At 36.5% G+C, this 17,743-nt stretch overlaps 1 protein-coding gene across 1 annotated transcript in view; it reads right to left on the bottom strand.

Annotated features, from left to right (window-relative positions):
• TMEM131 (transmembrane protein 131) overlaps positions 1-17,743 on the bottom strand; it is a 102,977-nt gene that overhangs the window by 52,987 nt on the left and 32,247 nt on the right. The window contains exons 3-4 of the mRNA XM_065075545.1: positions 15,717-15,757; positions 7,938-8,006 (exon numbers count right to left, since the gene is read on the bottom strand). Coding sequence (XP_064931617.1) covers positions 7,938-8,006; positions 15,717-15,757 — 110 coding nt within the window. The remainder of the gene's footprint in view (positions 1-7,937; positions 8,007-15,716; positions 15,758-17,743) is intronic.

Raw genomic sequence — 17,743 nt, 5'->3', positions numbered from 1 at the left:
TAAGCCGTATGTCACAGAGGCGAGGGGGGTTTGCATCCTGCCACACCGTAACATAAAAACACTTGTCTCTGTTGCCAGCATACATGGAGATATTAGAAAGGGAAATGGTTTATATCAGCTGTGATGTTTTACATTAACTGCTGTAACTGCTACATTGCTGATCAATGGAATCAAACAGTAAACCTGTACACCTGTTCTCCCTTTGCAAGGGAAAAGCTTATCAGACTAGAGGCATCTGAATAGAGAGCCACCTTGCCAAAGTTCCTCATCTCTACCTCACCCCTCCCCCAAAAACCAAAACAACCAACAACAAGCCACAAAAGCACAACTCAGAAAAGTGTTTGCTGATACGGAGTTACCCAGCACCTCCTGAATTCTGAACCCACTGCTTCAAACACTCCTTCACTGACATCAACACAGCTGGTAACTGTGAAAGGCACAAGCAAGCTCTTATAACAGTCTGCAATTACACAGTGAATTTGTTTAGAGAAAAGTGGTCATGCCTTAAACAAGCACTTTCTAATCCTACCAACACACCCACCAAACAAACAAACAAAAAAGGAAAGTAGTCCAACTCCTCCAACATTGAAGAAAGCTCTTTCTGTCTCTCCTGAGGATCAGCTGTCTGTCCCCTGGTTCTCACTGCAACTTCTCAATGGAAGACATGCTCCCAGCACCTTGCCGCAACTCTCTTGCTTGCCACAGTGCAGTTTCTGGGTGCTTCTCTTCCCCAGAGCACGTTCAGTAGCTCCCCAAGAAGGGGAAACCATCCTCCTTCTCTATTACTATGGACTCAAACCAGTCTTCGTAAGACAAGCTTAAGAGCCGAATACAAGACTAAAGCAGAACAGTTTCTGCCAACCCCAACAGCAGGAAGCAAGAGAAGGTGAGGTATTACATTACATAAGCACTGTATTACATGTGAGCAAATGACATGACTAGCACATCACCTGTGGTGTCTACAGAAATTCAGCTGTGTACTGAAAACATCAGAGTTGACTTAAGTGACACTTTTTATGATACATAATGTATGAAACACCACAAAGCCAAGAAAACCATATTGAATGGAACTGGTAATACTGAAGTGCCAGCCTATTCCTGTCAGAAACGTAGTTTGGAAGTAAAACCCATTATCCCAGGAAATGTTTCAAATCTTAGCAATGTTTTAAATCTTAGCAATGTTTTAAAAAGGCCTTCACACTTTTCCAGTTCTGAAAAGACGGGAACGTAGAAATATATTTGATAGGCTAATGCCTATAAAAACAACTAGTAGGGAGGCAGCCCTCATAGCCGTCACATAGTTCACTAACTTCAGACTCCAGACTAAACCACCAGAGTATGATCATAGGTGATAAAGGCAGAAGTCAGTAAAAAGGAATTCTGTTGCTAGGACTACATTTTATATTATTATTTTGTTGACATTCTGATTTTGCTACAATAAGTCCAGTATTATGTTTTGCTCAGATACAGGTTTCCTTATATTCAAGCTTGATGTTAACCAAATCTACAGAAATAGGACAAACCTCACTTATTTTTTTTTTTCTGCCATCAGACATGGTAAAATCCAGGTAAAGCAGTGTGTATCAGACACCTTTAATGCACCTACATCTAAAGGAATAATCACATAAGGGATGCTCTCCAGGCTGTGGATTACCAAGCCACAATGACCTGCACATGTATAGTGTAACCTGGTGCCAAATTTTAACAGCAGAATCTCCTGGAGCAGTCACAGCTAGCACTTGTCACTGCAAGAAGCTGATACAGACACACACCTTCAGGCAGACATGACCTGTCAAAGCATGTAAAATTTTGTTCCTGATCTTTTGTTCCTGCATAATCACACTGATAAAAAGCAGATAGCACAACCTAAATGAAAAGATGGTAACTAACAAGGGCGAGGTGCCTGTTCAAATGGGTAAAGAGGCTGGTGTTCACATTCTTTACTGCTGCAACTCAACTCTTCCTGAAATCTGAGTTAGTATCTGCAGCATGTTGTAAGTATGCCCCCTATAATGGAATTAATTGCTGTTCTAGGGATGAAGAGGCAGACTCTTTTAACAAAGGAAATCAGTTCCTGCAAAAAGTTTGTGAGATGAGTCCTTGAGTTACTGGTTCAAACTTAACTTGCAAAAATATCTCGATCCTCACTCCGAAGCAAATATGCCCTTTTAAAAGAGTAATTACATTTTTTCTTACTGCATGTAGAAACCTCTGTAAAATACTCATTTGATTTATGAAAACAGATACAAATCTACTCCTGAAAAGCAAAGGAGATCTGTTCTTCCTCATCCATCTCCTTTCTAATGAGACTGGAGAGCAAACGGAAGTCAATCAAAAGCTTCCCATGTAGATTTTTGGAATGCTGGGAATATAGATAAATACACCCGAGATTCAATTCAGGTAAATTCCTCATGAATATGAGAGTTTAACAAATATGTTTTTCCCTAAGTATTTTTTTTCTTTTCGCATCTTTGGCAACTGCTGAAACAACTGAAAAGTAGCTGTCGCACAGCATATCAAAAGTTTCACGTGCATTAAATCAGGATCCTGTGTCAGATAGGTGTGAATAGCAGATGTAGAAAGCATACAAAGCTAGAGGCCTAGAAAACTCTCCTAGCCTCTAAATATATAACAGCTTGGCAACTTCCTAAACCAATGCAAACGTTTCTCCAGTCAGAAGATCAAAGAGAGTGAGCTCTAACAAGCAGAATTTTGGTGTTGACTTGTAATGCATCCAGCTACTTTTAATGAAATGAACTGAGCAGGTCTTACAAAGTTACCTCCAGAGACTGGAAGGAATGCCTTTTGTACCTTATTCTGAAGAAAACGCTAGTTTTTTCGTAAAGGAAGCCTGCACGAGCTACAAGACTGGAGGATCAGTGACCAGAGCATTATTTCCATTTTACATTAAACTGTATGTGTCACTGGCTGGGTGACACAGGCAAGTTGCTTCTTTAACTGAAATTAGAGTAACTGAAGCACATAAGTTTGAGAATGCAAATGTGTCTCTAATTCAGAAAAGCAGAAGAAAACAGAAGTTGCTTTTGTTTGGTTTGGTCTTTTGTTGGTTGGCTGGTTGGGTTTGGTTGTTTTTTATGTGTTTTTTTGTTTTGTTGTTTTGGTTTGATTTTTTTTTTTTGTATAGGTACTAGCCTATAGAGCAATTGTTTCTCAGCTTCCAGATTTCACTGACTTTTAACAAACCAAGAAAATACTTTTATATCACACTAAGCAAAAAGTTAGTGTCTATGTAGCACACTAAAAGGAGCAAATGCCTCATTTTATGTTAGGAATCTAACTTAGATCCCACACAACAAATCATACCTTTTCAAAAAAATTAGCAAAACTACATTTAAAAAACACCAGTAGTAGAGTCTTATCCAATTATGTCACCAACTGTGATTTGAATGAACCTAAGAGTGTAATAACTATTATTTGCTTTGGCAGCATTTTACAGTCTAGCATGATATGAGAACAAAGCCAGAGGTCGATCTGGACTAAGCATCAATTTATTGTCAACAGCTTCTTACATTTAAAAAAACTCCAAGGGAAATGAAAATTTGATTTTGCAGCATTTAAAAAAAAAAAAATTCCAACAACCTCAAACTCTCACATATTAGAAGTGTATCAAATGTACTGTGTAAACATTTGGCTGCACATTATAGGCACCTATAAAGGTCCCTTCACCATTGTAAATATACTTGTTTAAAATGTAAGAAAACTAGCGATTTGGATGAACTCTGTAGTTGCTAAAATTCTCTACTATTTACTGCTAAGAGATTAGAGTTCTTGAAGAAAATAGACTGATTTGCAACATTTGCCATCCTCTTATGTTACTTCAAGTAACATGACATCTGAAGACCTGCAAGAAGGTCTCAAATACTTGAACATTACCAAGCAATCGCTTTCAAGGGCAGCTCAAGCTTTCATAGAATAACCTGACAAATACTAGAGCTCACAAACAAGAAACATGAAAATGTTCAAAGAAATGCAAAGTGAGATTGTTTATCAACAGAAAACTGAAAGACAAATTCTCAGAACACTGTCCTACCAACAAGACATCTTTGTGTAGAGAATGGGACCTTGCTCAAATGGAGTGAAGCAAGAACCATAATCCACCACAGAAGCATATGGGGATCAACAATCAAAATATTACTTTTGCCAAAAGCATCATTTCATACATTAGCAGTCATTTCTATGAAGCAAGGGATGTCAACTTCAGCTTTAAATTAACTCCACATTCTAAAATTTTGATGGTAAGCAGTCCTGGCCCAAATTAGTGTCCTGAAATACTCAAAACCCAAGTGCTCCACTATCAAAAGCTATTTCTAGAAAAAAAAAAAAATGTGAAGAACTTAAAAGGTTTACTTTTGACACAGTCAGTGTTTAATTAACACAGATGAGGGCAATGTATATATCAAGATCTACGAGGATTCAAGTTCTCCCACGCAGCAGGCGCAAGAACTGAATACAATCTGCCCTGCAACAGTATTCTGCAGCCTTCACCCAGAGAGGCCACCTGTAAGAGCTCCAAGATGAAGAATTGTCTCAAACACAGAAAGCCATACAGGTAATGACTGTTCTGCCAAAACAGCCCCTGAGCAACCAACTCCCAAAGCTATGGAAGATGACGTAATCATTACTGTTTGTATGTTAGAACACCTCAATTATTCCATTCCAATTTAACAACAGGGAGAGTAACAGATTAAACAAAAGATTATAAGGAATAGAACACAGCTAAGAAGAAAAGCAGCTAGCTGCGGAGCTGGTTCTGGGCGGAGGGTTTTTTTGGCTTGTTTATTTTCTTTAAAGCCCCAAATCTCCAATATCCAACATGTTGCAGATTTTTTTTCCAGAGGAAGGCTGGTGTTGCTTCAGAAACACAAGCAGGAGGCCTTCACATTATATAACCAAATGAGTATTCCACTTAATCTAAACAATCCCCTGGAGCCGTGATATGGGAGAACCTGCCTCAGTTCCACCCCATTCCCAGAGGCTTAATGTATACAGAGAACATATTTGTATATCTCAACATATAGCATAAATTTCCTTTGATAAACGTGAGATTAACTGGACTGCCTTCAGAGTGGTAGAGTATCATGGTGTTTATTTTATATTAAAACAGCATTAAAAAACCCCAAACTGTTATAAACCAGAAGTATAAGGCTATTGTAATCTCACCTCTAGGTAGAAGACAGGAAACATGTTTACAGCACCTATTTATCAACTTCATACTGATTTTGATGTTCTGAGATCCCTAGATAAAATAACTTCTAATAAATATTATTCCTGCTCAAGTTGGCATGTTTTTGAAACACCTGATTAAACCCACACACTCTTAGCAGACCAAAAATGCCACAGGAAGGATGGGCTAGCTTACAATTGAAATTAAATATTGCACCTTTCTCTAGCCTAGGAATTATACGTATTGATACCTCAGCATAAACATGAACTTTGAACAAGCCTGCTCTACTAAATGCTATGCACTACCTATAAACAAAACACTGTTTAAGTACGATACTTATGCAGAAACTAAATATGCCTTTATCTCTTTCCTAAAATCCATTATTAACAAAGAAAGAAAAGCCAGAATTTGAATGTGAAAACCCTATCCCTTTTAAAAGGCAAAAAAGCCAAAAGCTTAGGTCTGCATTATTTGACTTCCAAGGTACTTGGCACCTGCAGTTTGTTCTCATCATAAGGTTGAGTTACTTAGCATTTCTCAGTTGGTTCCCTTTCATTTAAATGCCTAAGTACTGATTTCAACCTGAACTTTGGGGCTCCGTATCTAAACCTTTTCTAAAACTGTTTTTGACTTCTTACTGAAGTTATAATAAATCAGAAGACAATTTCTGGCTGAGATTACGAACTAAACTACAACAGATAAATTAATTGCCATATGCTGTTAGGAAAAAAAACAAACAAAAAAACAAACAAAAAAAACAAAAACAAACAAAAAAAAAAACACAACCACAGAAGACATAATGAACAAGATCTAACACAGAGATTCCCTATTTTAACTGACAGAAGGCAGCAAGCCCCTGTGCAGTTCTGCATTTATTGTACAGAGCCCTTCCTAAGTAAAAGATTTGTATCACTTTAACAGTGTACTAGATTGACACTAGTTCTTCAATGCTTTCTGCTCTAACAAGAACAGCTTACATAAAAAGCCAAAATATAATGAAGAACAGCTTAAAGTATTTATAATACTGTTTAGGATCTATATTTAGCAAGAGGGGAAAAAAAAGTCAGCTTTGGAATTTCACAAAGCAAAGAAACACATGCAGCTTTATTTAGATAAGCACGCAAAGTACAGACAACCTTTAAAAGCAAGATATTTCAGAGCACATAAACAAATCACTTAATTAGTTTTAGAAAAAGGTATATAAAATACATTTCAAATGTCAAATTCTGTAACTAGAGAAAATAACTTGAAACCAAATCAATAGGTAAGTTTACAGCAACTCTAACAAAGAACAAACAAGTTTGTGTTTGTATTGCACTCACCAGTGTAATTTGTTAACTATAACCTGATTTGGTTATAGGGAGAGATACAGTAGACCAGGGCTTATCATTATGTATTTATTCAATTTAGAAGCTCAATATCCTCTTACCTAGGACTAGTTACATTACACAAAACAAAACAACACAACATAAGAAATAAAAAGCTTGAGGTTCTGAAATTCTGAAGGAATAAGGAAGAGAGGACAGAGTTATTTATGATGTCTTTACTCAGAAATCAAAGTTACAATTTTGTTAGACTGTGCACAAATGAATTCTGTACAATGATGCATTTTCATATAGCTTTGCTATTTAGTGGCATTGTGTTTGGCTTTTTGTATAAAGGTTAGTCCTGGAAAACTACTCTGCACAGACAATACACAGCTACAGCCTCTCTTTCAGGAACACAGAAGTATATATACACCATATCAAAACACAGGGGATTCCATGAACATCTCTGTGATCACCACACTCTACAATGGTCTTTCCTATAGAGAAGGGGTACTATAGGTTTATTAATAATCTGTGGTTTATCTGTAAATAAAGCAGCCTCTCATTAAGTAGCAGTGCTGGCTGAGGATGGGGGAAGCAATGCTGTGCTAAGGCACACCTGGGCTATTTTCTTCCTTCCAGGTTGAACTGTTAATAAAATGTTCGAAAGGTCCTCACTGCAGTTTATGTCGTGTCAAAGTACCAATAACGCACAGAGGCTGCATCCGTGTCCACCAACTCCAGAACTCATTTTGACTGTTAACAAGAGAATGATTGTGGCTACCTATACCAAATAACCAGTTACTGGTAAGAAAAGTGAAGACTGAATCACTTCTTGGATTACGAACAGGTATATTGAAATTGTTAAACTTCCTTCCTCCTTCCTTTCTTATATCTCCTCAAGAACTCACAGGTAAGTTTGCTGTAAACCATTACATTCAGCCACTGAGATGCAAACCAGCAACCATCTGCAAGGCAGAGCATTGAGCTAGGTTCCTGGAGGCTGTTTGTTCTCCTTGAGGCTGTATTTTCATAACTCTACATTGCTGTTCTAATAACTGCAGACACACTGACAAAGTTTTTTTGCCACCAAAGCAATAGGAAAATGGACATGCTAGAGTAGATGCTCTCTGACACGGGTTACATAAAAGCAGAAAGGTAATCTCATTTCAGCACATTAAGTTCCAGTCTGCAGAGTAACTATTCAAGTACCTAAGAAGTAAGTACAAGTACCTATGCTACCTAAAGCATAGCAGCTGAAAGGTCGCTATATGATGTCTACAGCTGAGTACACCGCTCTCTGGAACAAGTAGGTCAACCACACTCACGGGCAATCTATCAATGCCATTTACATATACAATCTTCTCCATCAGTTTTAAATGCTCTTGAGATTTCGTTTGTTTCTTTTTTTCTAACTAAACAGATGAAAAGACTTTTCAACTTACTGTTCATGGAAATCCAGCATTGGTGGCTCAAACCGGAGAGGTCGGCAATTTCCCCGATATAGGGATACGCTGCAAGAAAAATTAAAATTCTGTAAAACATACTGTTAAATGATAAATTTTTGCTCCCTTTCCATCACAAATTGTCCTTTCTTAGAAAAATATCCATTAAAACTAAAAATAGAGCAATTAATTCAAAAGAAGATGGCCTGACAAACTTGTCCAGAATACAGTAATTTTACTAGCCACTTGCATGATTATGTGGTGTCTCCAAAAAAGATTATGCAAGTGTATGTATCTTGGAAACTGGCATAAGTGAACTGTTAGTTTTCCTCTATATAGTGATGTTTAAGTGAAATTGTAAGCTAAATAGGTTTATATCATCTTTCATAGCAATGTGAAATGGCCTTTCATAGCAAGAGGAAGTGGCCTCAAGTTGTGCCAGGGGAGGTTTAAATTGAACATCAGGAAAAAATTCTTAATGGAAAGGGTTGTCAGGCATTGGAACAGGCTGCCCAGGGAAGTGATGGAGTCACTATCCCTGGAGGGGTTTAAAAGGCATTTAGACAAGGTTCTTAGATAGATGGTTTAATGCTAGAGTTAGGTTAGACTCGACGATCCTGATGGTCTTTTCCAACCTAAATGATTCTATGATTCTAATATCCCAACATCCTCCTCAATGTAAAACAGTAATTTATATACACCATCACGGGTTTCTCTAGCTAAATCTATACTAGTAAATAAACAATCTTGGACCCATTTGATGCTACTGAGGCCACATGGAAGAAAATAGCTGATGTCTTTACTATTAAAAACTCATGATCTCCAGAAGATTGTGATTTTGCTCTGGAAGCATTCCTTAGCTTTGCCTATATTAACCTCCCACTGGACACTCTAGTAGGTGAAGACTAAAATTTAAAATACCACTTAAACAGTCCAGCAGTGAAGACAACAAAGTATCTGGAAACATTCTCTACTACTGTTTATATTACCAGTACAGTTAAATATAGCACAAACAATAACCCACAAGATAATGTACAAGAAAAAATACAAAACAGTTTCATTGACTGAAACTTTTTCTTATTCAGAATGATGTAATTGTGACCACACATTAGTATCGCTGTAATTCAGTAATGCTTTATTTTGGGTTGAGTAAAAATCATATTCACACAATAAAACATAAAACAGGGAGACAATAACGTAAAAGAAATAAACAGAAAAGGCTAGAGAATGGCTCAAGACCAATGGCTTCCTTTTTTCTTTAAATACTTCTGATTTTCATATAAAAATACCACTCTTGTTTTATACCCTTGTTTTCTGACTTTGTATCAATCCCAGATGCCCAAAGAGAGAGTTGCAGCCACGTGTCCTGGGTAAGCAAAGCTGCTCCATAAGCCCAGCCAGGGCAGCAGAACCCCCCAGTTCTGTCTCAACAGAGGGAGAAGCCAGGAGCTGGAAGATGCCCTTGGCCAGGTTTGTGTGCCTCACCTTATGAAAACTGAGGCCTTGAAAACTCAATATAATTCCATCCAGCATACTTCCAGGAAATTATTTATGAAATTCAGATGTCTTTCTGTCCTCCAGAACCACTTCAACAAAGAAGCTATCACAGGAGTAAAAATTTAAGAACAGAGTAGGAAAACTATATTCTGTAATAGCAGAGATCTAGGCAATGACAACACTATAACAAATCAACAGTCTTTTTTATAAAAATGCAAAGTCTCAAAGACTCACACTAGTACTCCACAACTGAATCTTCACACTTTAAGTATAATACATGTATAATAGGAAGATCTCTATTCATGCTGATCAATTTACAGCTCTCTTAAGCTTTGATGTCAAAGCATCTTCAATACTTCCTAGAGTTTAGTCATTAAAAATAGCTTTATCACATAATAAAATGCTACTGGGGCAAGAGTAGACACAGTACAGTCAGCTTTAGTAGATACTTATATATGCATGTGTGCATGTGTGCACACACACGTGTGTACATATAGATCACAAAACAACAGAAGTGAAGGTGTAAGACACACTAACAGAAAGAACTGTATTCGGATCTACAGATGATTACAATTCTTGCTACTACTAAGAGCAAGTGCTGTGACTCAATACAGGTGCCAAATAAGAAAGAGTTTAACCTTCTCAGGCTAAAATCAAATCTTGTGGAACGAGTACTCAAAATTAAGTTTACAAAGACACTGGACATAAGGAATAAAGTTGGAAAATTCTATTAGCGGTGATATTTTGAAAAGATAAAAAATGTTGATAATAAGTCTTCAAAGTGATCTTCTTAGTTTTCAAAGTTTACGGTCCAACTTTAAAAAGACACCTAGAGTGCATTTTTAAACTGAAAACGACAAAAAGCTCAGGTTGTCAAGATAACACTAAGCAGAAAGTACCCTTCCTCAATAATGATTTTTAAAATAGTTCTGTCAATTTTGTCCAATTTCAAAACTCTGAACCATCATCCAGCACCTCTTTTTTCCATTGATAATTATTGGTAAAAGGATATATCAATACCTTTTATGAAAAAGTTATCAGAAATATTCACAGTATTTACAAATGCAATAATGATGATCTTTATTTTGAATGCATTGAAAATATCGTCAAGAGTAACTTGACCTAGCTTGAACAATCAGGATATACATAATTCTCCACATATACTAAAAGTTTAAGCAACATTTTCTCAGACTGCATAGCTATCTTATCCTGGATAGCCATTTAGACAACCCAGAATTTTTAAATGGAAAAGTGTGGTAAAGGCAACTACATCACAATGAATGCCAACTATTATAATAAAAGTAACAACTGTAATAAGATTTAAATGGGAACAAGTAATATTGGAATTCCCAAACTTTGCCTCCTGAAATGCCCAACATGAGTCAACTTGCAGCAGACTCCGAAAATGATGATAATGTCTGCTCTGCTAGGCACTTGCTCACTGAAGGCTGGATACACCCATGGGTAGGGCAGCCTTATAGCATAATGACATTTAAGTTAATTACTATTGTGTGCATGTAGAACTATGGCTCCTGGTCTTATATCAGAATTTAAACAGTTTTCTTTTCCTACCCCTTCAAGCTTTTTAACTTTCAAAGCGAAAAAAGAAAGAAAAAATAAAAGCAAGATAAGAAAGGACTTCTGGCATCCGCCAACAAGCTCCAGCAGGCCAAGCATTGGCCAGGAGTCATCCGAATCTATGAAATTTCAAGAATGACTAGTTCCTGGCAATGATTCAAGATGGTCCCAACACTTTTTCCCTTCTGCAAGAACTCTGATTTTAAAAATAAGACTTGAGAGTAAAGTACACACAGTCCCTGACACAGTGATCATCCTCACTGTACCATCCATTCTGTCATCCAAGTGGGAGGGCATCAACCTCAGCTACTAACTACTGTACTGCTACTACCCAGAGGCAACCTACTACCAGATGCAATTAACTGAAATGCAACTTCATGTCTCAATAAGGTTAGTCATAGGTCTGGTTATAAAGATGGTCAAAATATCAATGCCTGGAAAGACTGCAGGTGACATGGATGTCCATCTGTGTCTAAGAACACACTGCAGCACTCCTATAACGTTGTCCTGGTTATCACAGAGTACTAGGCACTCATAATTTGAAATAATCTGTGCACATCTCTGCATTTGGATGTGAAGAAAATGCCTGTCTAATACAGTATTTAAAGATTTCTGCAGAGTTTGGCAGTAACTGTTTCTCTGTATCCTCACTTTACCTTTCTAGCTGTTCTGGGATTTCTGGAGGAGGTCTGTGCTCTGCGGAATCTTATCTGTACCATCTTTAATAGCTACTGTGGAAAATTCAAATCTAGGCATTACTCTACATGTATTTTTTCCACATTACTTTACCATTTTTTTAAAGGGTTTTATTTCCTCTCCTGTGCTGTAAATCATCGAGAAATAAAGACGACATTAAGCTGTCAAATAGCAAGAGATCTCATGATTTTATTAATACAAACTCTTAGAAAGCCACAACTTTGTTATTTCTATTACTACAAAATCGAATGAAAGTGTGTCCAAAAATAACCATGTGAACTTTAAAAATCATAAATAGGCAAATACCTCACAGTGGGTATTTTTTGTGCCAGAATGTCCTTGAAAGAGCCACCTCAAAGACAGAATATTTTTGGTTAAAAAAGTTAATAACCCATCATATTTCCCTGAGTGCATCCATGACCCATTCAGATTTTAAAATAAGGCTGAGCTGCATATATCAGAAAATGTATTTAAATTTTTATAGTTAAAATTATTTTAGAAATATGGATATGAAAACACAGTCTCACTGAGAAAACGAATTCCCACAAAACATTTGATGACCGGTATCTGGCAGTAACCACTGCGGGAAGTGCAGATGAAGAAAACAACTAGCAACAAAGTCTTTCATTAACTACACCCAGCTAGTGGTTGGCTCAGTTATGCCAACATTAACCTTGTATCGGCAAAACATACTCCTGATACCAGACCTTAAACTTCAAAGCCAACGCTTCCTGAGGCGGTTGTCTGGGGAAAGGGTGGGGAAAGAACAGGGAAAAGCTTGAATAGCACCTGACCATTGGGAAGAACAAAACAAATTAAATGGCTAGTTCATTTCCCTCCTTCCAATTAGTGTTAAAAAGCAGATCAAAGAACTGAATAAACTGTCACGATAGGGAAGAAATATCTGCAAGCTATACCAAGAAGGCGATATTATAATCTCTAATAAGGACATAAAAGAGAAGTCATCTAAAGAAGTTTAGTATGTGGATCAGAAACAGAGTTTTTAGCAATGCCACTGAAAAAAATCACCTCAAAAATACTTGAAAGATCTGTGTAAAACCAATAATGAAAGCAAGAGAGAGAAAGAGAGAAACAGAGAAAGAGAAACATACAGACAGCAAATTGGGTGTTTACTTTGTAATATGGCACTGAAGAGTTTGAAATGCAGATCTTTATCACACTGCGACTGAATCCCAAATAGGCTAGCACTCTGAAGTGAATAGATTATTTCTCCTGGCAAACCTAGAGATTTTTCAAATTTGTAAACCAGTGCTTTAATAGGATACACTCTAGAACACTGACATTTCAAACACAGAAAGCAATCTTCTTAGATGAGGAATTAAAATTTGCAGTCCTGGAAGCATACGTAACCCATAGCCTCAGTCTCATTCTCACAGACCACCAAATCCAGTTGTTTCCTGGGAGACAAAAAAATTGCACATAATCCCCATGTCCTAATAAAGGCAGCTTCTTTCTGCCATCGAGACTGAACAATTAAAACAAGATACTATCCCATTTAAACTATCTCTGTAAAGTCTGACTCTACCCAAGACATACATGCAATCTGACGGACATACTGCAGCACAGAGCTACAGCTGTTTAAATTGCTGTCCACAGCTGTGTCCCCTACCATTTTGCAATCCCCAAGGGCTCGCAGAAGAATGCAACAAATACCCAGAGCACAACAGCTCCAATTCACAACCCAGGTACAAACCCATCTGGCAGGCTAAAATAAGTCACTGGACCATGAACTGCAGCAGCTGAGCCCCAGATACACAAACTTTCCCTGTCACAGGAGAGAGAATCCTTGGCAGGAAGGACAGGTAAACAACAACTGGGGTACCAGCATCTTAAACCACTCATGTTGTTTGGGAGTTATGAATGACCAGATGTCCAGTTGATTTAATATTACAAACCATGACATGAAAGAACACAATGATCACTTAGCGTACACTGCTTGGCTTACAGAAATGGAAGGTTTGGAAGTTAACATTAATTACACTGCTCTGTAACCTATTTGCTTTGATTGTGTTCTTCTGGAAGCATTAAGGATCATTATTTATCTTTCAACATAGGAGAGAAGTTCAATAATGAAATTTAAGAGATCCTTTTACTGTTGTGCAAAGTCTGCGTCCACTACTGGGTAATGAGCACAGGGCTGCACACAAGTGGTTTAAGATAGCAAAATGGGGGAAACCCCAAGCAAACAATTGATTTAAAGTGCATTACTTTAATCTGATCTTGACCAAAACGCTACAATTTACATGATTACAGCAACCAGGAAAATCAAATTCAAGTAACTCTAAATGCATGGCAACTTTACATGTGGTAATTCATTCTCCTATCATGGTATCGTTACACACACAAAGGCGTATATACACAAAGGTATATACAGAATGTGTCAGCGGTTAACAGATAAATCAGTACTGAATACATCTTTGGACATGATTATTTATGAGCGGTTTAGTGAAATGCATATTGTGCTTCCTTAATCCCATGTTAACAAGCAAGTAGAAAATAAGTAGTTTAGTAAAAGCACCAGGTAGAAAGTTTAATTGGAGGGACTTCATAGCAAGAAATAAATAGCAAAGTCCTGAAGGGCAAAAAGGAGCCTCCATTGCTGGGGAATGGAAAAGAAGACAGATTCAGGGAAGATACAGCAGCATTAAGTTTCCAGCTTTATGTAGAACAACTAAGCAAATGAGAAGTTTGTATAATACAACTTTGTGTATTATGGTATGTGAATTTTTTCAAGTGTCTCAAGCTTCAGGTCAAAATATGAAGTAACTGCCCTATTTAAATACGTAATATTAACCCTTCTCTTCTACGTTATCACAATAAAGATAATGTGAATTTATGTTTAAATTTCACATAGAGTGAAAGACCTGCCATATGCTCCTAAGATTCTTCAGCACCTTCATGTTCACTCTTAGCCTGAAAACCTGAATTCCAAGCATAGTTAGAAACCTGCTGCTAGGTAAGCCAAAGTCTACAGTATTTTCATACAATTCAGGAGAATCACATTGCATGATTTAGATCTGTATCTAATCAGAAGGCAGCAAAGACTGGTGGCAAGTGACATAGACAGAATCAAGCCTTTTAAGTGTAAAATGAAAAATGCTGGGTTTTTTTCCCAGAGATTTTTCAAAACTTGTTGCTCTTAAAGTCCATGTTTAAGCAACCATATACACAGTAAAATAAGAACTTTTCATATACTCATCTGAGATGAAAAAACAAATAGTCCTTTTACTACATTTCCTGGGAAGGAAACAGAAACAACCTCTGAAAAAAAAAAAAAACAACTAGCTGTATTTACTGAAAATAAGCTATGCCTCACACTACAGTTTGTTGAATGCCATTGTATAAGAAACAAGCTTCACTATTACTGTGCAATGTACTCGTTAAATACACAGAAGTATTTGAAGAGTCTCTAGAGAAAAATTAGGGACCAAGGAAAACAAGAAGCCACTTCTTTTTCTTCTCAGATACTATACATGCAAAGTTCTCTGATAACAGATTATGTATTTGGGGACAGTGGGGGGAACAACATGGACTGGGGCAGTGGGGGGGGGAAGGCAGGAAAGAATCCAAGGAAACTAACATCATAAAGTTTTTATTCAAAAGGACTGCAATAACTTTTGAAGCAGGTGAACAAACCCACTCCTTTCTCAATAGAAATCCAGTAAAATTATAAGAAAAAAAAAAAAAAAAGAATCTACAAGGAGAGTCTCAGTTTATCCCCTCTTCATTTACAGAGAATTACTCTGTGGTATACATCAAAGTGAATAAAATAATTCTTCCATATCTTATTCCATATATGAAGTTATTTAGCTGTTCAATACTAAAAATTGTTTTACATTTTAGTTTAAATTTCCTCTGTATGAGATAAATAATTGAAAAATTACATGACTTGTATTTGATATTGTTTACACAAAAATGCTGTTATGAGGAATATCACAAATCCCACAACAGGATGGCTGTATTAAACTTTTAGAAAATCATGCTTACCTTTTCTGTTGATATGAACTGAGGCCTATAGTTGTCTCAGTCTGTAATAGAAAAAAAAGAGTTTTGAATTTAAGATGCTGATGGCATTATACTTCCTGTGGGGAAAATATACCAGCAACTGTAACAGGTTAGTAGATCAGATCTTGAAAGACAAAAGAAGTTCTGACCTGGAGCAGGAAACAAAATGCAATTGGCTTTTTCCAATTAATTACTTAAAGAAATCAAGCCTCTACTGAAAGCCTGTTTGGCCCTGAACAAGAACTGCAGTCAGTTCCAGTGGAAGGAACTCCTACAAACTGTAAGAAAAGCAGCAACTTAACAACTTAGGAACTGGGAGGAAGAAAAAAGTCCAGGAAATAACATTGTAAGGAGTAAAAGAAAAGCCTAGCATAGATGTCAGAAACAAATTGCTAAGAAAAGCATATTAAAAAAATAACAGTAAAGCAATTATCTCACTGGTGTAATTTAACAAACTAGAAAACAAACAACTCTATAATCTCCATTTGACTAGGAAACTTCATCTCCTTCCCTCCTAATGATCTTCCAGCCTCTATTATTCATACCTTTATACTACTACTCTGCTGGACATTACAGTTAATTACCTGAAAACATGAGGGGTTAAATTGTCTAATTCCAAGTAGTTTACCCTTGCCTAAAAAAGCCCAACTAGTTTAGAGGGCTGTGTTTGCAATGTCCTCCTGATACAGCAAAAGTTAAAACATACCTGACTTTGAAAACTTCTGTCTTCCCATAGTATTTGGAGACCAAACCAAGGATTTCAGTCCTCCCCTTAAAGGAATTTCATGACCAAGATGAATATTTGTCTTCCGGGAGTGGGAAGAAAGCTTACAGGCCTGTTAAGTCTATGGTGCACCTTGGCTCACCTGACACAGCTCACCTCTAGTATAAAGATGTCATTTGTTTGCAAAGGGAATACGAATTTCTCATAACTCATTTCAGAACTAAAACCAAGTCCCTTAGCTGGGCATTTGTTAATTTATATTTCAGCTACAAACTACACTTTTCTTTCCTGTTTTTTCTAAGATAAAACTACTTTTTCTTAAAATATCTTTTAAAGATATCATTACTTTAAAATGTCTCTAATAAAAGAAGATATAACTTTATTTTGCATTTACGGAGACATTTCTTTGAAATTTTATAATTACTACTATTAAATCACTTAGTCTACAAACATTAATGTTTGATTAATGTCAAGGATCAATTCTGGATTGCAAATCTTAGTGTTTCAGATTTAGAAATGAAATTATTTGGTTTATTGACCCTGCAGTTATACCAGACTAAAGAAAGCTGGAATTGTACTATTTATCATTGTAAAACAAAGCTAATCTATTTGTAACTTGAGGATTTATTTGCAGTTTTAAATGTTTAGGCAAAACATCAATTAGCTTTTCTGTTTTAAAATCTCTGAAATACAAGGGCAGATTGCCTTGCTACAGGGATGTTGCAGGAGGAAGAGGCTCATACGAAATTGTGCTTTGCAATAAAGCAGGATCACTGCAATTTTTCCTCACTGAACACAATTCTAAGATACAAGGTAAGTTGTTTGATATTGCCAATTTTATTACAATTTAGAAATCAGCAAGTTTTCATTTAAACTTATGTATTACATTTGTACCATAGTTAGGAAAATGGGGTATTTCTTATTCTTCATTAAAACATATGGGCTTGTAAATCTTTCCATTAAGTTTTACTAGCTAAGGTATATTGCTTACATACTGATAAGCTTTTAGGTCAGCTTCTTAATTTCACCCTCAATTTTCTGTTACCAATAAGACAGAAGTAAATAATGACAACTGCAGTGAATTGTTTCAGAATATTAATAGAAAATCAATTAAAAAGAAAGCAGAAATTTAAAATCAGTTTTAGTCAATTGATGAACGCTTAAGATACAAAATGTTTTGTATCTAAAACCTCCCAGGAAGTACAGCCTAACAAGTTAATTGATCAGCTCTGAAATCTAAATCATTTCATTAGAAAAAACAGATTTCTGCCTCCCGTACCTTGAT

The sequence above is a fragment of the Columba livia genome, chromosome 1 (genome assembly GCF_036013475.1).
Source record: "Columba livia isolate bColLiv1 breed racing homer chromosome 1, bColLiv1.pat.W.v2, whole genome shotgun sequence".
NCBI classification, from domain to species: domain Eukaryota; kingdom Metazoa; phylum Chordata; class Aves; order Columbiformes; family Columbidae; genus Columba; species Columba livia.
Note: the sequence above shows the minus strand (reverse complement) of the source record. Positions and strands in the feature narration are given on the sequence as shown.